Source organism: Cebus imitator, unplaced genomic scaffold (assembly GCF_001604975.1).
Source record: "Cebus imitator isolate Cc_AM_T3 unplaced genomic scaffold, Cebus_imitator-1.0 Scaffold554, whole genome shotgun sequence".
Lineage (NCBI taxonomy): Eukaryota > Metazoa > Chordata > Mammalia > Primates > Cebidae > Cebus > Cebus imitator.
The window spans coordinates 809560-832318 of NW_016107869.1; the positions used below are offsets into that span (position 1 = coordinate 809560).

The following is a 22759-nucleotide window of genomic DNA, read 5'->3' on the forward strand; positions in this document are numbered from 1 at the left end:
CATGTTTAAGCTGTGGAATGATGGTCTCAGAGCTTGTGAAATGTACAACTCACAAAGAGCATGAACATGACAGCTGTAGAGATTAGAGTCCATTTTGTGTGTGTACAGAATTAGGGGACTGATGCTTTGAAAAGTAGGCAAGGGTTCTCACATTAATCAATGTCTTTCAACCTAGAATCAAAGCAGCTTCCTGCAAGGAACAACACGTGGGCAGACATGGTCTGTTTCCATTTTAAACGGGTACCTAATTATCCAGAATAAGATCTTATGAATTAGATAGAAGTGGCTATAGTGTGTGTGTGTGTGTGTGTGTGTGTGTGTGTGTGTGTGTGTACTAACGAATAATAGAAAAAGGTAAATCTTCTGAGAAATTGTAGCCTCAACATACTCAGTGTTTTTATAAAAAAGATGCCTCAGTACATTTTATAGATGTTGCTGCATGTGTACAGTCAACTAAAAATAAGACAGAATCTTTAGCTCCTTGAAAGGATGCATCACAGGTTGAGATACGGTTATGATTTTTGGAAAGGGATTTTTCTGGTGTTGTATGTGTAGAACACTGACAACTGGGATTTTTCCCCCAGATTTATTAAAGTATGATCAGCAAATAAAAATTATATGCATTTACAGTATAAAATGTGATGAGTTGACATATGCACACATTGTGAAATGATTAGCTAATTAACATAGCCATTTTCTCATGTTTATCTTTTTGTGTGTATATGGTGAGAACATTGAAGATCTACTTTCTTAGCAATTTTCAATTATATAATACATTGTTATTGACTGGAGTCACCACACTGTTCAATATATCTCCAGACCCCCTAACGGAAACTTTGTACCCTTTGACCAGCCACTCCCCATTTTCACCCCCAATCTCCACCAACAACTCCTGGCAACCATCATTCTGTTCTATTCACTGGGAATATTGACTCTGCATTTTCTTCCAAACAATGAAATTTTTTCAGGCTAACAAGGGAAAGGACAAACATATGAATAGTGTGTAACAGCAATGTAACCAAACTTTCCCTCATTCTGAGACACCTGGTAAATGAGTAGAACCCCAGCATAGCAACTTTGAGGATCTTTCTTCTCCAAGTCAGTGTTTCTGTGCCCTCTTTGTGGAATCTATAGGCAGCACACTCTCTTCTTATTCACCTGGCTGTGTTTTTCTGTCTAGTCACTGCTCTGTACGTCTGGCTTGGTTTACCCTAATGAGATAACTTCGGTTCTTCCTTGGAAATAATTATTCGTGTTTTTTTTCTGTGGTTGCCAAAGTTCCTGTATGATCTCTCACAGTTTTTTCTAACCTCTGACCTAAATTTTGCCACTCTTAACTTGCCCCATTTCTCCAAAAGATATTTATTCACAGCTACCAAAAATCCTTTCCAAATTAAGCGCTTTCTCTAGCTCTTTCCCCCCTTTCTAGCTCCATGTAATTCATCCAGCAGAGAGGAAGAAAGTAATACTAGAAGACCTAGAAACATATGCATAACTTTAAGAATAGGAGTTAGACATTTAATTCAATTTAATATTATTTCACTTAAAGCATTAACAAGCTATCACAATAACAAGTTATTGCAATATCAATAGAAAATGAAATATATAGAAAATTTTTCTAATAATGGAACAACTGGAGCTAGCTGAATAAGTGACTGTCAAGCTGAGCAAATAAATGATAATGCTATTTTCAGAGGTGATCAGTTGAGTAGATTTTGTAAAATCCCAAGCATCATGTATTTTTTTTTTTCCTGGAAACAATTTGCTAATACTCTTCCAGTCTACAATTGAGAGCATAAAGTTGACGTTTTTAAAAGAGCAAATTGTGTGTAGTTACTGGTACCTAACTCAGCACTCTTCTGCAAAACAATAGCATTGTATTTTAAAAATTAATAAGTTCAGCAAGGTTAGAACAGAAATGTCAGGATACTTCATATTCTACTTATGTCCTAACCTCCACACTGTCAACATTCTCCAAGAGAGTGAGCATTTTTGAGAACTTAGAATATTATCATTGATTATGCTGCATCTCACCTCTCCCCACACATACACCTAACTCAGTTTTACTAGGAAAATTTGAATCCAGTAGCACAGTTTAAAAATTAATAATGCATATCTCGATTGCCACTAAAAAGCAAATTAATTCAAGATCCATGCAATAAAGACAATTGAATGGATACAAATTCTCAGGCTATAAAAATCAGATATGCAAAAATATATAACTTCATTTTACCGTTGCTGATTTTAAATGTCCTATTGCAAGCAAGTCTTAATCCTTTGAATTCACGGTAAACTTAAGAGGTTTCTGTGGCAATTCAAGACAAATTAAGTCTATTTATGGTTCTTTGTCATGTCAGCACAATAACTAAGCTCCAGAAATTTATAGTGTGAAGGCATCAGGGAACAGACCCTGCACCTTGATAGACACCTTTCCTTGCTGGCATCCATGGGATGGTATGTCGGCCTGTCTGATTCTCGGTTGTAAAACTTCTCCTACTAACGACCTCCAATGCTGGCAACCATTGAAATGTCTCTATTCCCATCTTTGTCTTTCATGACCCTGAAAATGCATCATGTGGTAACCATAAAATGCTCTAGGTAAAATGCTCAAGGCTAGCCTTGTTCTCACTTTCTTCACTTTTACCAAGATGCTTTCTACCCTAAGCTTGGCATCTCATACTCTCCGATAGCACCAATATCATGGCAAACTGGTGAGTAAGCTGTGTTGGGCACAAGCAGACCCATGTGCCATTCTTCCAGAAGCATTCTCCAGTAGCTAACATTTTGCATGGACATTGACTTAAAGATCCCAACCTCAGCTCTTGTATACTAGTATTCATTCTGCAGTTCAGTTGGTCTGCCTTCTCTGTGCCATATTTATGGTGATGGATATGGTTTGATATAGAAAATACAAATAGCCTATTCTTTCAGGGTGTTTTGTGGCATGGATATCCTTCAAACCTACCAAAAATATGTGATACTATTTCCCAACCTGACTGAAACCAAAAGTCTAAAGCTGGTGAGTTTAATTGGAGTGGTTATGAGGCTAGATTGATGGATTTATTCCTTTGATGAACAGTTGGTTTTGTTTTGTTCCATGACCTTAAGTGGTATTCCATGCAAAGCCATGCTCAGTGAGAGTTTAGATAGGGGGTTAAAGCCTAACTTGACTAAGGGGGAACTATGTTTCTGGATGCATGTCCATCTTTGGGAGCAGAGCAGTGGTGCTTCTGTATGAAGGTCTGCATTTGGGAATCTGTATTTAAAGAATATATACATTCATATTAAGCATTCATGTCCTTCATTTCCATGGGTATGTTCAACTTTAAGCATATTCAATATATTAAAATCAAGATTTACAAAATAAATTTGGGAATGTAATTTTCATGATCAGAAGTTTCTTTATAGATCAAAAGTTTCTTTAAATACGATGACTTCGTGTTGCATGGTAGAATACATGTGCACACACACATACATTTTACATATGTGCTATATAGTTTCTGTGCTGTATACATTCATTTACATACAACCTATTCTAGACAGTGAGGTAAACTGTAATTATATGTAATACTTGAAGATTTCACTATTTTGTGTTTTGAAATGCTTGAGTTAACAAACATTGGTGGAAATTAATTTATTGTTATGATTATGCTAAATTCCTTAGATTTTCCATAGTTAAATGAAGACATTTGTTTTTCAGGATCAAAAACCCTCAATTACACAGCTCTTTTCAATTATAGAAGTTAGAGTCACAAATACAAATTTAATTGATTTTACATAATCAAGACTGATTCACTAATAAGACCAGTTGTCACGATTTGCTTATTAAATTTTTCCTAATCACATTTGGTGAAAGTGAAACAACTCTTACATTTACCAAGAACATTTTTTATCAGTAAGCAACAGTTCAGTTCTTTAAAGCTCATGCTTTAGTTGTTTCATTAGTACTATTGAAATGCATTTTCTTGTGTAAGGGATTGTAGAAGATAAATCTGAGACGTATAAGTGATGTTTTCTGCTGCCGCATTCTTAGGTCACCAGAAACCTGACTGGAATCTCTCCAGTGTTTTGAAAGATTCTATTGCTGCTTAGTAGCCTGATTCAAGTAGGGTATGCTTTGAGAGAACAGCCAATGTAGATAAACCATTCCTTTCTTATTCCATCCCCACCCCACAAATTGAGACTGTGTAAGTCACATTACTTGAAATTCTACTCTGTTTTCATTAAAGTTTTCTATACACATAAAATCTCCCACCCCTGCCTGATGGTTCCTTTCCCATGTTCCTTCCTTCCCCTTCTAGAAAATAAGTCAAATTTGAAACGTTAACATGGGTTCTTACCACCTCATCTGTAAGTCATTTTGCTAGTAACGAGGCTCTTGAATGGGAGCATTCTCTGGAATATGAGGGGAAAGTGATTGTTAGGGATTGGATATACATATATTATTTTCTGAAACTACATCTGAAGTTAAAAGCTCCATACTTGAGAGGATTTCAAGAATGAACCCAAAGAACAACTAAAGTCTATAGTTTCTTTTGTTTAATTTTAAAAGATTTGCATGATACAAATAGAAGTCAGCAAGGGGGAAAAGTAACTGAAATACTAACGTAAGTAAAAAGCTTTGAGCGTACTAATTAATTAAACTGTGCTGAATTTTAAAAATGAATCATTATAAATGGGGCAGCATGTACACAGTTCATACTACTGATCGTGAAGCAAGTGTACAGAATCCAAAACTAAAAAGTATTCATTTCTATCTTGATTTTACAGATAATACCTACTTGATTTAAAACAAACCTGTGCTTTTCAATATGAATTGAATAATGAATTCAATATTTCAGTTATATTTAGTTTTGATGTTTCTTTAGCTAATTATGTAATAAAATTTGACCAAACCTTTACAGTCCTCTTCTTGTTCTCCAGTGCAACAGAAACTGAAAATTATTTTATTAGACGGTTTAAAAAATTATCTATGTAAGTCTAAAAAAAGGATTGTAACTCTTGTCTTAGGCCCAGTTAATTGATCTCATTTATGAATTTGTTTTGGGAAGGGAAGCCTAAAATTTACTGAGTACCTATGATGTGCTGGAATTACTGCTAGACCTTTTATGTGTACTCTCTCAGTAGTTACATGATGCTGTGGATAGGAAAAATTTTCAAGATTTCTAGACTCACATGCCCTCAGGTACTACACCTTTATGAAACAAGCTGGTGGGATTGTGGCAAACCATCTGCTTCTCAGTTCCAGTGGACTTTTTTTTTTTGAGACAGGGTCTCACTCTGTTGCCCAAGCTGGAGTGCATTGGTGTCAACATGGCTCACTGCAGCCTCCGCTTCCTGGGCTCAAGCAATCCTCCTATCTCAGCCTCCTGAGTAGTTGGGACTACAGGCACATGTCAGTATGCCTGGCTAATTTTGTATTTTTTGTAGAGATGGGGTTTCACCATGTTGCCCAGGGCTGGTTTCAAACTCCTGGGCTCAAACCATCCATCCTCCTTGTTTTTCCAATCTGCTGGGATTACAGGCATGCGCCACTGCACCCAGCCTCCACTGGACTTTTTCATGCAAGAATGTGCCACTGGGGTTGCCAGTTTTATCTATTTTTTTCAGGAGAAATAAATTTATATGATGTCTCCTACGGTTAGCTAGCTCAAGGTTTTTTTTTTTTTTTTTTTTTTTTTTTTTTTTTTTTTTTTTTTTTTTTTTTAATGCATGAACCAAACAAAATATACCTATAAGCCAGGTTTGATGGTTTGGCCACTGGTTTATAATTTCTGATCTAATCTTATCTTCCTGAAAATGAGACCCAGAAAGGTTATGTAGCTTGCCCAGAGGGAGCAGCTCACTTACAACAGAGAGGAATAGTAACAGCAAGACTCTCTTTCCATGTTTCTCCAATTCATGAATTTGCAGGACACAGGAGGACCATCACATAGTCACCAAGTGGAATATGTGGGTCATAAAGAATGGACAAGATTAAAAGTAGTAGAGGAAAAGCTAGGTATACTCCAGACCTTTCAGCTTTAGCCACGGTGAAAACCATGCTAAACTCTGGCAACATTTTATATGGCCAATTCTGAACCATATAAATATAAACAACGGCCGGGCGCGGTGGCGCACGCCTGTAATCCCAGCACTTTGGGAGGCCGAGGCGGGCGGATCACGAGGTCAAGAGATAGAGACCATCCTGGTCAACATGGTGAAACCCCGTATCTACTAAAAATACAAAAATTAGCTGGGCGTGGTGACACGCGCCTGTGGTCCCAGCTACTCCGGGGGCTTTGGTGGAAGAATCGTTTAAACCCAGGAGGTGGAGGTTGCAGTGAGCAAAGATTGCGCCACTGCACTTCAGCCTGGCGACAGGGTAAGAATCCGTCTCAAACAAAAATAAAATAAAATAAAATAAAAAAGATAAAATAAAACTCAACCCAAGTCCCAGAGGGAGGTTTTAAAATTTTATCATAAATGGGAGAAGATAATGCTTAGACCCGGGGGGTTAAGGTATCTATGTGACACCAGGATCAGGGTGGGGATGGTCAGGAAAAGGGAAGGTGGGACATATGCTAATGTTTCCATTCCCACACTACAAGAGGGGTCTCTTGAGTATGCCACAGTAGCTTTCAAGTGCTCCTAACAGGGTGAAAATTACTACCTTTTGGGAACATAAAAGGACATGAAATTAGTTCCAGAGACTGGAAATCCTGTTATCTCTACATTAGACCCCCCTTCTTGCCCTGCAAACCATTCTGGTTAGAGACATTCTCTGTCATACCACATAGAGCGGCTGAGACTCATGCAGTGAAGAAACAGTTCTAGGCTCCTTGTCCAAGTCTCTGGAGAAATCTTGCCCAATTAAATCATAAACATAAAACAGAATGTTTAAAATCCCAGACATAAATATTGTAAGACATTGCTTATTATAAAAACATTAAACTTAACAAATTTAAATGTAAATTTTAGTATTGATTGGGCAGCATACATTGTATTCCTCAAGTAAAGCATAATCCTTCCTTTATTATACTTCACATTTTCTAGCAGATAGGCAAGTGGCCAAGAAAATTAAGACAAAGAGAAGTTTAATAAGTTTCATGATGTAAATCTGCAATAACTCTCTGACCACTTCCACTTACGTCAAAGTAATGCATTCAACAGCCTAATGATTAAAATATAGATATAGATTTTAAGCAGTAATGGAATTAATATTAGTAATAGCTTTTTTCATTTTGAAATTATTTGATTAGATTCATGAGTTTAATATTACATTAAAATTTATAGATATATTTGAAGTAGTAATCTTAAGTCTTTATATAGATAGCTCACTTTGCATACTCTATTTTGCCTCACGATCTTAAAGTATAGATTATTTTAAAATACAGAATACCTTTCAAGAATTTTAAAAGCTTAAAGATTGTTGGCATAAAATATTTTTTACACTGATAGGGGTTGCTTTTCATGTTATTTCATTAATCTCACTTCAATATTAGGCAGTAAACTTGGTAATTAGTTCAGGTTTTATCCCTATGTTGGTGCGTTTCTTCTTGGGTAATGTCATGTAATACAAATAGTTGTCGTCCACTAAAAGATATCCCAATAATCTGGACCAAAAATCTGGGCATGAAAGTTTTATGCACCGAGAAATTTTACTTTTCCTTTTGTTTTAGAATCTTTGTGATCAGTTCCCAGTAAAAATGGATGCAAATTTCTCTTTCTGCTGTTACAGATTTGAAGTCGTGCCACAAAAAAATAAACATATAGTTTCAATCCATACATTCTGTTGATATTTCCGTATGACTAAGTATTCTTCCATAACATCATTTTTAATGACTGTATTGTATTATGTGAGTGGACTGTGGTTTATTTAACCTGCCTGCTGTTGTTAAATTTTTTTCTTTTTTAAAATAATAATGTTTTTAACTATCCATGTAGCCAGAATTTTGCATACATTCATAATCATCTCATTAGGGTAAACTTCTAGAATTATCATTATTATGTTTAAAATAATATAAAATCTTGATATTGTCTTAGAGAAATGCATGTTAACAGTTAATATGTAGAGTACTAATATCCCTAATCCTCCAACAATTCATTATTAGTAGTACATCTTTGTCAATATAGTAAGAAAGTGTTTTAATAACCCATTATTTTAATATGCAATTATTTGATGACCACTGAGGCTGAGTATTGTTTTATATTTTCCTAGTTTTTAAAATAGGAGACATGGGAGGGGCATTTTTCTAAAAGGTCTGTAAGTAACCCTGCAGAGAGCACCTTAGTTTCATTAGGTTGAATGTGCCCATACCCCTCACTTCAGATGCACATTAATGACATTAAAATTATGGAAACATAATATTTACTTAATTTGAAAAGGGGGCAAGCCCAATCAAAACTCTGATCAAATTTCTTTTTAAAATAAAAAAAAATTAAGTTAGTGAAAAACTGTGAAACTAATTGTTACAAATAGATGCAACTAGCCTACATGATTTCATTTTCTCTGCAAGATATATTGTGAAATATAAATCTTTTTGAAAGTGTGCATTTTCTTTGATGAAATGTACATTTTGAATATATTTGATCTTTTCAGTTTCTGTGCATTTACATTCCTTTTAAAAAGTACTTCAATTCAAAATGTGACTTGAATTTAAAATATTTTTATTTATGCATGATTTTGAAATACATATTAAGTGATCATTTATATGATGTATGAGATGTCCTTGAAATGGGTCTGTGAAATCAAAAGACTTAAAATGTTATTGGCAGGAAAATGACCATATTAAAATAGAGATACCATTGCTGCATGACAAATAACCCCAATGTGTAGCATCTTAAAGCAACAAACATTTGTTTTCTCACATATTTTCTGAGGATGAGGAAACCAGAAACATCTTAGCTGTGTGGTTTTGACTCAGGGTCTCTCACAAATTTGCAGTCAAGCTGTTGACTGTAGTTTCTGAAGACTTGACTGAAGATCTGCTTTTAAGCTCACTAATGTGACTGTTAGCTGACCTTCCTTCTTCACCACATGAGTCTTTCCTTAGGCTGCTCAGGACAGACCTGACTTCTAGAGTGATCCATGAAAGAGACTTTGAAAAGATAGAAGAAGGAAGGAGGGGAGAGGGAGAGGGAAAAAGGAAAAGGAAGAGGGAAAGCCAAAGATGGAAGTGTTAGTCTGTTTTATAACATAATCTCAAAAGTGATGCACCATCAGTTTTACCATAAATTATTGACCTCACAGATGAATCCCATCACAGTGTGGAAGGGAACTGCATAGGTTATATATACTAGGAAAGGCAGAGATTTATTTAGAGTAAATAGTATTACTGTAAGTTAAAATTTACCATAATCAATTAGCTTGAAATAAGTGATGTCTATATGAGGTATATCAAAACCTGTCACTTTAACTGTCAGTAGCCCTCTTTTTTTTTTTTTTTTTGAGACGGAGTTTCGCTCTTGTTACCCAGGCTGCTAGAGTGCAATGGCGCGATCTCGGCTCACCGCAACCTCCGCCTCCTGGGTTCAAGCAATTCTCCTGCCTCAGCCTCCCGAGTAGCTGGGACTACAGGCGTGCGCCACCATGCCCAGCTAATTTTTGTATTTTTAGTAGAGACAAGGTTTCACCATGTTGACCAGGATGGCCTCGATCTCTTGACCTCCTGATCCACCCGCCTCGGCCTCCCAAAGTGCTGGGATTACAGGCATGAGCCACCGCGCCTGGCCAGTAGCCCTCTTTTAGCATTCTGAATTCTATAATCATATTCTATAATCATCAAATCAGCATTCTGAATTCTCTAATTTTTTATTTTTTTAAGAAAATGCTTCTCATCTTCCGTAGTTTTTTTGGGGTCGAGGGATTTAAATAAAACTCTCTTTAAATGAAATTTTAAAAACACTGAAAATATATTATCATTTGAAAGAAATGTGTAAGTACTTTCTTCTGTACTAGTCCTCTTTCCTATAAGTACTTGTATTGGTCAGTTCCCACACTGCTGTACAGATACTACCTGAGACTGGATAATTTATAAAGAAAAGGTTTAATTGATGCAATTCCACATGGCTGGGAAGGCCTCAGGAAACTTGTAATCATAGCAGAATATGGGGAAGTGAGGTACATCTTTTCTAGGCAGCAGGAGAGAGAGGCCAAGCAAGGGAAGGGGAAGTGCCACACTCTTAAACCATCAAATTTCCTGAGAATAGCATGGGGGAAACTGACCCCATAATTCAGTCACCTCCCACCAGGTTCCCTCCCTCTACACGTGGGGATTACAATTCAAGGTGAGACTTGGGTGGAGACACAGAGCCAAACCATATCAGAACTTACCTTTAACAACAATAATTTAATAATAAACTTTATTCCTTAGTAAGAAATATTTTTATCCCTTTGTATTTTTTATTTTTGTAAAGTTTCAACATGACTTCTTTTCCCATAGAGTTTATTTAAAATGGGAAGTACATCAGTAGTCACTTCATATCACTTTTGGCCCAAGTGAGACTGATGTCACATCGTGGAGTGCAAAGGAGTCTGTAAAGACTTTAATATAACCTATTTTTTTAATAGAATTTATTTTCATTTTCCTAAAACAACAGAGATTCAACTAATTGTATAATGTTGTCTTCTTGTTCTAGGTCTCCTAAAAACCCAGAACAGAAGATCATTAAGAGAGTGATTGCTCTTGAAGGAGATATTGTCAGGTAAGTATTTACTATTGTTTCTGAGTTCAAGTTTTATAAAATGTCTGGATTTTTGTTACCTATATCACTTGGGAAGTACATGTCATTCAAAGAGGGCCAAAGTTTTGGAGACATTCCAAATGAGCTGGTATATCTTTAGTGCCCATCATTAACCTTTCATGTTGTAAGGAATACATAAACTTTCTGATTATATTGTTATTATTTAATCCTGAAGTACAGGATAAATAAATATTAATTTAAATTAACCATCTATTCTAAAATGAACATTAGATCATTATTGATCAGATATTAAAATTACAATGATTATTTTAAGATTGTGATATCAAGGTTCATTAAAAATTTCAAGGATATTTAATACAGAAACTAAGAGGACTGTTTTATACTTATAGAGATGTGAGAAAACTGAAAAGGATGTGAAACAGAAACTACTACATCAGTGACAAGAATGGAAGCTTGAGATGATAAGATTGTAACAACCAGGTGTTTAAGCAAGCTTTAGTGATGTATTTATTGTACTTGCTGATAAGTCAAGAACGATTGTTGACATTCAGCAAGTAAACATTGTATGGCATGATATGTCTCGTTGTGATTGCTTTCTTTAAATATGTTGTAGCCAGGCCTAGACAATGTGGTGACCAAAATGCTTTGAATGCTACATTTCAGAAGTTTTCTGACCTTGTTTTTTAAAAAAGCTTGAACCTAAAGTATTTGTATTAATGATAGTTCATATTAATCAACCTCACTAAAATGAACCTCAGACAGTTTTAGAGCAGATTCTAGGCCAGCAGTTCTCACTGCATGGCCAGAGGATGCCAGGGGATTCCTAAGACCCTTTTAGGGCCTATGAGATTAAAACTACTTTCCTAATAATTCTAAGGTGTTACTTGCCTTTTTTTCACTCTCATTCTGTTGTGTGTACAGTGGAGTTTTCCAGATTTGTGATATTGGAATTGATTGAATGCAGGAGCAGATATGAGAATCCAGCTGTTTTCTATTAAGCCAGACACTAAAAAGATCTGCAAAAATGTAAACAAATCAGTCTTTTTATGATTTATTATTTGCTTTTGGAAAAGAACTATATTTTTTATTTAAATCCTATTGTTTTTGTTAACCTAAGAGTTTATTTTTGGTATTTTAAATTAAATCAATAAATGAAATTTTAAAATAATTTTCTATTTTAATTTCTAATATGGTAATTACTGATAAATAGCAGCCACATAAATAAAAGTTTTTTGAGATTTTCAATTATTATTTAAAATGTGAAGAAGTCCTGATACCAAACAATTTGAAAACTTATTGATGTACAAATTCATGGCAACAATTTTCATGTCAGGATTGACTGCTTATACTAGTAACCTACACGATATCAAAAACATGGGGAGAAATGCCAGATATAGGTGACAGGAAGATGGAGGCAGCAAACCACCTTGCTATGTATGTACCTATGCAACAATCCTGCATAATCTGCACAGGTACCCCAGAACCTAAAGTACAATAATAATAATAATAATAATAATAATAATAAAAGACACAGAGATGCCAACAACCTGAAAAAAATTTTTGATCGAGGTATAATTTATTTACCTTGCAATTCACCCATTTAAAATATACAGTTCAATGAGTTTTAGTATAAATTTATACAATTTTCCAGTCCTCATAACAATCTAGTTTTTGAACACATCTGTTACCTATTACCTTCGAAAGTTCTCTCTTGTCCATTTGCACTAAACTCCTGCTTTCACTCCCAGCCCCAGACTTCCACAGGTCTGCTTTCAGTCTCCAGAGTCTAGCCTTCTCCAGAAATTTTTTTAAACGGAATTATACAATATATAGTCTTCAGTGTCTGTGTTTCTTTTGTTGTTGCTAACAGAATGTTTTTTAGGTTTCTCTGTATTGTGCATATTGTCTACAGTTTATTTTTATTCCTGAATATAATCTATTTTATAGACTTACCATATTTCGTTTATCCAGTCACAACTTGATGCATATTAGGATTGTTGCCAGTGTGGCATACTATGAGTAATTCTGTAGATATTGGTATAAATACTATAAACATTTGCATCTTCTGGTGGAAATATAGTCTCATTTCTATTGGGTATACAGTTGACTCTCTGTATTCATGGGTTCCGCATCCCTGGTTCCAACCAACTGAAGATGGAAAATATTCAGAAAGAGAGAAAACAAAGGATACTGTGTCTGTACTGATAAAAAAAAAATACAGACTTTTTTTCTTATCATTATTCCCTAAACAATGCAGTAAGACAAACATTTGCATAGCAGTTATATTGTATTACAAATAAATAATCTAGAAATAATTTAAAGGATATGGGGGGATGCACATAGTTATATGCAAATATTACATCATTTTTGTGTAAGGAACTTGAGCATCTGTGGATTTCGGTATCTGTAGGGGGATTTTGGTGTCTATATTTGTGAGAACTAATCTCCCACAAATACAGAGAGACAACCGTATCTGTGGGATGCTGAGTGTTATGGTAGATGCATGTTTACCTTTCTAAGAAACCATCAAACCATTTAAGAAAGTGGCTGGATCATTTCGTGTACTGCCAGCAATGCATTAGGAATCTAGTTTTTTTTTACATCCTTGTCAGCACTTGATATTGTCTATATTTTTTTATTATATCCATCCTAGTGGGTGAAAAGTAGAATCTCATTGTGGTTTTAAATTGCATTTCTCTGAATCCTAGCGATAAAAACAAACTACAGTGCACACTTTCCATTCATATCTCTTTTTGGGTAAAATATCTGTTCAAATCATTTGTAAATTTTATATTGGGTTGTTTTGAGTTATAAGAGGTTCTTTGATTATTTTAATGGAGTGAGCATTTGGGGGAGGATGTATAATGCTATGATTTAGTCAGATGCAGGTCTATTAGTATAAAAGAACTTAGTTATCATTTCTTATAGAATCTATGTTCTAAACTAGAAGAACTTGGTGACTATTTTTTTCAATAGCCTCTCCAGCCTTCTGCTTTGTGGCAGAAACTGGGAAGAGAAAATTTAGAAAACCGTTGGATATACTTCCACAAATATCCCAAATACATTTTCAGTATTTGGAAAACAGTGTGTAGATAAGATGCAAATCCCATTCAAAGAATGTCAACAAACCTTGAAAACATTACTCTAAGCAAAGGAAGCCAGTCACAGTAGACCACATACGTATGATTCCATTTATATAAAAGGTCCAGAATAGACAAATTCAAAGAAACAGAAATAAATTAGTGATTCCCAGAGGCATGGAAGAGGGGGAGTGAGAGTTACTGCTAATGAGTATAAGGTTTTTATTGTTTTTGGGGGTTATGAAATTGTCCTAAAATTATATTGCAGTGATGGTTACACAACTCTGTGAATATACCATACTAAAAACATTGAGTTGTACATTTTAAATGGATAAATTTTATCTTATATGAATTATATCTTAAAAGCTATTTTTAAAACCCAAAAGAATGTGACACCAAAGCAGGCAAAAACGTCATCTATATAAAGCAATCTACCAGGATTAGGAGTACCAAGGGATCCATTTTACATTATAATCCAAAGAAAACACAGCTTTTAACTCAGATACATCGGAATTGGTCACTAGCTGAACAGCCACCAATATGAAACTGCAAATGTTGGTCAAACATAAAAAGCTTTGTACAATCAGAAATCCTACAACAGACCTTTCTGAGTTATAGTTCAGGTGTTGCTTTCCTCAGTACGTGTAAATATTGGGTATACAGCGGAACCAGAGCCAGAGCAAGGGTTAATGATGCCAGGTTGGGATTTGAGGGAACAGGAATTGGATGATGTGAAAGGTCTACACTCTTTCTCCACTGCTGCAGCCCTCATGCAGTCTGTGAATTGACACCAGGGGCGTACGGCTCTATCTGTCCCCCTTTGGTACACCTCTCATATGGAGCAACCAAAAACATAAATAATGGACTTTCCAACTGTGTGGCCTCTAAAACTATTGGATAATTGATTCAAAAAATAATCATTTGTTAGTGTTTGATGTTTTTAAAGAAACTTGAAAACTCCTTTTCCTTTGAAACATTGGTACCTGAAGATCCGTGGCTTTCTAGATTTTATATTAAAAGCTGAACACATATATTCCTATAATGATTTTCCAACAGTGTTGAAATGTTAAGAGGTATTTACATAATAGAGTGTTATTTACTGGTAAACATACATCTTTTCTCTGTGATTCATTTTTTAAAGTGCCAGAGCATATTAAAAACTATAAAAATATGTTATGCTGTCTACTACTAGAAGCCATTAGTCTACTGGTCCCCTGACTTGGGACAGGCAAGGTGCTTTGGTCTGTGATGTGGATGCCTCAGTCCCATCTTTCCTCTGTATATTATTAGATTACCTAGTAGGCAAGCTAAATTCAAATATAGATCACCAAAAGTATTTTCTTGGAAAGAATTTGATATTTCATAAAATGATCAAGGAAAGCAGTCTTATTTTTTAGGACTTACTTATACTTACTGTAGGTTTCAGTAGTATTTTTATTTTGAATTACATATAATTAGAGGTTAGAGAATGAACCAAAATTTTTTTGGAGGTTAGACCCATTGAAGGATTAATACAATATTCCACTTAATATTCTGTTAGTTACACTCCACTCTGTTAGGTGGCAAAAGCAGATATGTAGTGAAATATAGCTTAAAGAGCACTTAGGGGTATCTGGGGAAGTAAGGGCAGTAGGAGCCAGGGCTCAACCTAGCCTTACTGCAGAATGGGAATGGCAGTGTTGCAGGACTTCTAGGTTTTGTCACTTGCACCCTCTGTCCACTGGCATATTGCTTTTGCCTATCTGTGTTTTGGTTGGCTTTTGCCCCACCACCAACTGCTGACTTCTTGGATGTGCCTCATTACCTGAGAGAAGTCTGAGTGTCACCCTTTGACATACAGATCTAGGACCTGTCCACTTGACAGATAGCTGGTCAACCAACTGCCTTTAGGGTAGGCATCCTTCCCTGGTCTTGTCAGCTGTAGGTGGGTAGACCAGTCATCTGCTGCACACCTTGTACTTAAAAGGAACCTGTTGGTAAGGGCTTGTTGGTGTGACAGATAGATGCACATCCCAGAATGGGGCATTACAATAAACAGACACTTTGCTCAGAATTGCCTTTTGAAACATTTCAATAAAACTGTAATCTTCTCCCCTTGGAGTTGTTTCGATATTACTCTCTGGGGAAAATCAACTGTTTTAAAGTTTTGTTTTAAATTACAGAAATAACACAAGCTTGTAAAACTCAAAAGGCTTTACTGAATATCCTTGCACACATACCTTTGTACACTTGTATGTTTCTTTTTGTAGAATAGAGAGATGAAAGTGGAAATATTGGGACAAGTTTGTTGTTGTTGTTATTGTGGTTATTTTTACTTCCAATTTATACTGCCAAATTTTCCTCTTAAGAGGTTTGTCTACATTTATACTCCTATCAACACAGCATGAAAAACCATTTTAGAGAAATTTTAGAGACAATTGATTCAAAGGTCTTGTGCAATGGGGATATTTTGGACTTAAGATTTACAGGGTAAAACATTTCAACAGAAATTTTAAAATTAGTTTTGGATTATGAGGTTAACTTTCATTTAAGCAGTTCACTGACTGTGTAGAGCTTAGTAGCATTCTTTTAATAAGCATTGTAGTCTAGATACTGGAGAGACATAAGTGAACATAAGAGACAGTGTTCCTGCTCTCAGGATGCTTACATTCTAGTGGTTAGAAGCAGACAATAAACAAATATATAAATTTTTAAATGTACATTACATACATTTTTATATACATTACATTTTATAGACATATACATTATATGTCTATAATAATACAATGTCATGAGTAAGAAGTACTATGAAGAAAATTGAAGTATAAAAAGGGTTAGAGAGAGATGGTGAGGATATGGGGCTGTTTTTTAGGTACGATGTTCACTGAAAACTTCTGTTAACAAAAAGATGTTTGAAGAGACTCAGAAATTAAGGAAGAGAGGGAAAGAGTCATACTAATGTCTGAGGAAAGGAGAGTTCAAACCAAAGGAATAGCAAGTGCAAACCTAAGATGGATAGGTGAGTTCAAGGAAGTACAGACTTTATTGAAGAAGGGAAAGACTTTACTGAAGAAGGGAAACTGAAATAGGATTAGATCTGACAGGTTTGCAGAGCCCTGTGGGTCCTAGAAAGGACTTTGAATTCATTTTAGAAGGATGGCGAGCCATGGAGCAATGTGATCTGATTGGCGTTTTTAAAGAATCACTCTTTCTGCTGATGGAGAACAGACTGAAGGGGGATACTCTGACTCAAACAACTGGTCAAAGTGTTTTACTATTGAGAAAATAGCATCTAGTGTCTTGTAAAAATAGTTGTATCCTTGTTTATGACACGCATGATACTTTTGTTATTTTAAATGACTTAGATAAAAGTAGTTACATTATTTATAGTCACAGTCATTATGATTATATTGACAAGGCAAAAAGTATCCTGGAAGTACTTTTTCAGAGAATTTAGCTGAATTTACAAATAAATATTGTAAAAGATGAGACTTTGGGTGGCCTGAACTTTCCACCTTGATGTCAGCATTGATTAAAATCACAAGGCATGGCTTGATTCTGTGGATCTCATAGCTAGGGATGCAGTCATTTTCATAATGTTGACCCAAGTGGGTATGCTTACCTATAACACCAAACAGTAAAAAGAAGCTGCTTCGACTGATACTTAGACCCATTAATCCCACTGAAATATTATTTTTAGTTAGTTGCTTTTTCTTATTAATTTGTTATGACTCAAATCGAAGTACTGTTTTAGAAAAGCATAAAATGAATGCAAAGCACTAAACTCCAGCAAGTCAATGTGAGGCAACCACAATTGCAGATTTTAAGGCATCAACATTTTTTATTGGAACACTTGTATTTCTGTTTCATAGATCTTCTCTGCCCAGTCAGAAATGAAGCCCAGCATCGTTTTCCCTCTTTCTTGGTGAAATACCACTTTATAGAATTTTGGAATCTCGGTCTCCATGTGGTTAGCGACCTCAATGAAGTAAAGGAATGGACTCTTTTTGGTCCCTAGTGAAGAAAGTGCTCGTGTGACTTGTCATCTACACTAGGACACTTTGAGAGTGAGGAAAGATGAATTCATTATTACATGAGGGAGTTAACGTAAACGGGGACTGCCAAAACAAACTGAAACAAATGGTTGCTCTACTAAAGAAATGTAATCTGCTTTATAAATCGCTTCACATAATTTGATTTTGTTCAGTTCGTGGGCCTGCCTGTTCAGGGGAATTCCAAGAAGTGTTCATCGAAAACAGAATCGCTTCTTGACTCCAGGGAGGAATCAGGCAAGGGAGGATCAGTGCTGTTGTCAAGCAGTGTTTGCTGCTCATGACGCAGTCATTTTGTGCTGGTGAGCACAGCACAAGGCTTTCTTTAACTGGTATTGATATTGCAGAGTACTCCCAAATAGAGAATCATGAGTCTTCTCTCACTGCAAAATATTTAAATGAAAATTTGTCTTTGAGTCTAAAGACTATATTGTAAAATGTCAGAACACTCTAATTTATTAAAAACAACTTTCTGGTATTAGCAAAAGAAAAATCCATTTTGTCACTAGAAATTAAACATTTCAAAGCCTGTTTATTTTAAATGTACTATTGAAGATGTGGAAATCAATATGAGCCTATCATAGCTGGTTGAATCATATTAGGTTGCAGCAAACGATGGATCTTTATAGGTAGAAAAACAGAACTAAATTGAGTTTTCCCCAGTATAACTACAAATGATGCTTATTTAATAACTTCTTTTTTTTTTCTCAATGATTGGTGCAATAGCTCTGAATAATAGAAACCAATGTATCCATATGGCTGTTGCTGAAGATCATGCATTTATTTATGTCATCTTTGGTAGATTAGGAATTAGAGATGGTTTCTGTCCTGAAAGGAGGGAGATATGAACAGAAACTTGTGTTCTGGACCCTGTTAAAGATTTGGTGAGTAAAATGTTTTAGAGCATGGAAGCTAATAGTTTCATTTTATAAAGTTCTCAATCGGAGCCGGGTAGGTGATTCTTTTGAGGACAGAGGATATTTGTACACTGGTTCTTAGTTGTTGGTAGCTTGAGCAGAAGGTGTTCAGAAATCTTTTAAGCCCTTTAGCCTGGTTTAATTTGAACCCTGAATTTTCTAAAATCAAAATAGCGTTGCACATTCATCTTTAATGCTGCTGTTTGATAGACAAGAGATTGAGCGGTACAATTAAATGTCTTAGGGTCTGTCCAGGGGTTTGGTTGCCACCAAGTAAGAGGCATTTGTGAAAAATCATCAGTATCCCTCTGGTGTTACCCCTAGAAATTATTAGTATATTGTAGATATTCTTAGCTTATTGGTACAGAATTATAACTTTTCCTTACTGAAGAATCATAGGTTGGTAGACAGCTTATACCTTTATGAAAATAGTTTTTTCTTTTCTAAAGTAGGTTGATTATGTTTTATTCTATTGCTGTATTAGTGAATAAAAATGGAATTGGTAATAAAAACTGTATATCTTAGCAATAGGTATTTGTTTCTGATCACCAGAGAGATAGTCACCTTAAGTTTATATATAGACTCTTTACATATATTGAAGTTTATACCTAGAATCTTGATTTTATATCAAGATTAATAAATGTGAAAAATGTTGGGTTTTTAAAAATATATATATTATTTGTGTAATCAGTTTAGCAGTATAGGGAGATTTCTGGAGGCACTACATCAAACATAGGGCATATACTTTCATGTGTGACAGCTGGAGAAAGTCATTAGGCGATTTAGATTGAATTGCTTTATCCGATAATGATGACACCCATTATATGTGATACTCTCCCCCCCCACTGTCAGTGGTTTCCTTGAATGGTTTCATTTTCTACCTTAGTCCACCTATCGCTCGTGAATAGACTTCATCTTTAGATATGAAAGTCTCGCATATTTATTCATTCATGCATAGTTATTCGTTAGGTATGACGTAGAAGCCATGACCACAAACTATGAACTCAAACTGCCTTAGTTCAGATCCCAGCTTTGCCACTTTGCCAAATTACTTAATCCTCTAAACCAAATTTTCCTCATCTATAAAATGGAAATTGTAATAGTGTATACTCCATAGTGCTTTCTGGAGAATTATGTGAAATAATGGATATAGTTTGGTTAGCACAGTGCCTGGCCCTTGGCGTGTTCAGTAAATATCAGGTAGTAGTAGTAGTTGTTATGATTTAATAATGATTTATTGAGTGCCTTGAGTATTTACTGTGTGTTAAACACTGTTCCCGTTTCAGGGATTATAAATATTAAAAGCCAAAGATGAATTATTGTCCCTTTGAAGTTCCTAGTCTGGTGGAAAGGCAAGAAAGACAACAAAGGAAATGCAGTGTAACAAGAGAATTGCCACCATGCAGATGCACTAAAACCCCTGGAGCTTAGCAGGAACATCTGGTGGGCCTAAGTGGCATGGCTGTGTTGGAGACAACTCTTGGGTTGGAGTTTGAGATGAGAAGGAGATCTGTAGCCTCTGTCTTAATTGCAAAAATAATGTGTGCTTAATATGGAAAATTCAAACAATAATGGAGCATATAACGTAAAAAGAAAAGGTTCTCATTTCTCTCTTCCTCTAATCACAGCCCTAGATATATATCTGGTGTGTATTCTTTTAATCTATGTCACACTGAAAAGACTAGAAAAATATTTATTTTATGTCAGATTTTATTGTGAATATTCCAAAATAAAAATATGCACTTGAGATTTATTTCTAAGGATTAAGACATATATCTGTGGGGAGTTCACCATACATGTTACACTAGGATACCTATGCTAGGTAGCTATTGGAAAACATGACAATTCCAGAATTGCCTATTTAGTAAGTGTTGGAATCATCCTAGCAGTAGCATACATAAAGATATCATGGATATATTATTGGGTAGCAATGATATGTGCTCTAGATAAATGTATAGAAATGTAAGGGACAGAGAAGGAATGTTGAATAATTTCCTCATTACTTGATGTTTTTTATATTAAGCTCATTAAATCTAAAATGAAATATTAGAACCGTCATGTTTTCTCTAGGTAGTCCATGGGCTAAAATAACTTAGGTACTTAAGGTAGAAAAAATATTGGCTTAGCTTAATTAGGATAAATCTCTTCAACACAGAGTCTAGCAGGATGATCTAATCTTGCTGTATCCTCATCTACATCTCCGTGACTATCTGAAGACAGTAAACAGTTTCTAACTTCTGATACTTTTCACAAAACTTCTTTCCCACTTCTTGGACTGGCTTTGGAACATTACTCCTTAGTTCTACCATGTGCCTCAGGTTTTCCCCCAATGCAGATGGACAATATGTGGTTCTCCTTTGCAGTCCGCTGTCTCCTAGCAGGAAGCACACCACATTTGGAGCTGGTTAGTGCATTCCTGTATTAACCCACTTATGCCCAGTGTTCCACTGGAACGCTAAGCATGTGGGAGTTATTTATATCCTACTGCTCAAGGTCATCATCAAGGTCTGATTTTTTAGTCATGCAAAAGCTCAAAAAAATTGCGAACTCTGGCATAAATGGGTTAATTAACCTTCTTTACTGCTGGCTCAATTATATTTCTGAGTAGTATAACCTTTTAAAGATATGAACTCGAAGTAAAGATGTAGAGAAATAACAACTTTTGTACCTTCCTTTGAACTAAGTATTGATTTATGTTTTTTTCTCTGCCCATGGTAATGTAAGTCTGTCAAATATTTGGAAAGGACTTATAATTATCTCAGCAGGAAGCTTAAAATTTGTCTTTTAAAATATCCCCCTTTTTTTAGCTGAGCTTTAAAAGCATGTCAGAAAGATTCTAGAATATTTCAGCCTGAATAATTACTTAATGTTCAGAAACAGTGCTTCTATTTTTGTGCAGTTTCGGTTCACCTTGTTTAACTTAACATTGACCATGGTTTCTCTTTTAAGATGTTGGGAGGAAGAATTTTATGTAGGGAAACAGGTAAGTTCAAGTTATTGATTTAAACAGTAATGGACGCTTTTACATTTTTATTTAAAAAATTGTTTAGAAGGTTTTTTAGGTGTTTATGAGCAGTGAAGAGTAGCATCATATAGTAGATCGTGCATCATACTTGGAGTAAGACAATAGAGTTCACTCCTAGCTGTGTTCCATACAAAGCTGTGGAACCTTGGCAAAGTTATTGATTGCTGAGTTTGATGTATTTGATGTATTTATATCTTTCTATTCTCTGGATTATTTTGAAGACCAAATAAGATTAAATGCACACCCACACACACCCACACACACACACAACCACCACCACCACCACCACACCATATATACATGCAACAGTACTTTGTGAGCTTTAACACACAGTCACCATTAATTTAGTATTGACGAATTTTCTGTTTGGTTTCTTCAGAGCTTAACAGAATGCCTTGCCCATTTTAGATTATCAAATTTTTGTTGTCATTGTAGAAATAACATGATTGTTCTCCTAGGTTAATGAATAGCTCTGTATTTTGTGAACTGTGAAGCTGGAAGAAACAAAAAAATTAAAAGTTTTTTAATTTAAATTTTTATTTTATTGTGATGTCAACACTTTATATAAGATCTACCTTCTTAAAAGATGTTTAATTGTGCATACAGTATTGTTTACTATAGGCACAATATTGTACAACAGATCACTATGATGTATTCATCTTGCTTAACCTAATTTTATACTCATTGATTACTAACTCTCCATTACCACTTCCCCCAGCTCCTGGTAACCACCTTCTACTCTCTGTTTATATGAGTTTGACTATTTTAGATAGTTCGTGTTGGTGGGGTCATGCAGTATTTGTCCCTCTGTAACTAACTTAACTCCCTTAGCATAATACTCTCAAGGTTCATCTATGTTGTTACATGTGGCAGAATTTCCTTTTCTTTTTCTGCCATAAAACAGAACAAGATTATATTTCAATATACAACTTCTGTATAACCAAAAATTAAACCACCACAGTAGAATGAATGAGAAAAAACATACTTGCAATTCTAGACAAAATATTCCTTTCTAAGTCT

General features: G+C 35.2%; 1 protein-coding gene across 2 annotated transcripts in view; it reads left to right on the forward strand.

Moving 5' to 3' along the window:
- IMMP2L (inner mitochondrial membrane peptidase subunit 2) overlaps nucleotides 1-22759 on the forward strand; it is an 880842-nt gene that overhangs the window by 582884 nt on the left and 275199 nt on the right. For both annotated transcript variants that reach the window (XM_017515624.2, XM_017515628.2), the window contains exon 5: nucleotides 10621-10686. In XM_017515624.2, the coding sequence (XP_017371113.1) occupies nucleotides 10621-10686 (66 nt within the window). The remainder of the gene's footprint in view (nucleotides 1-10620; nucleotides 10687-22759) is intronic.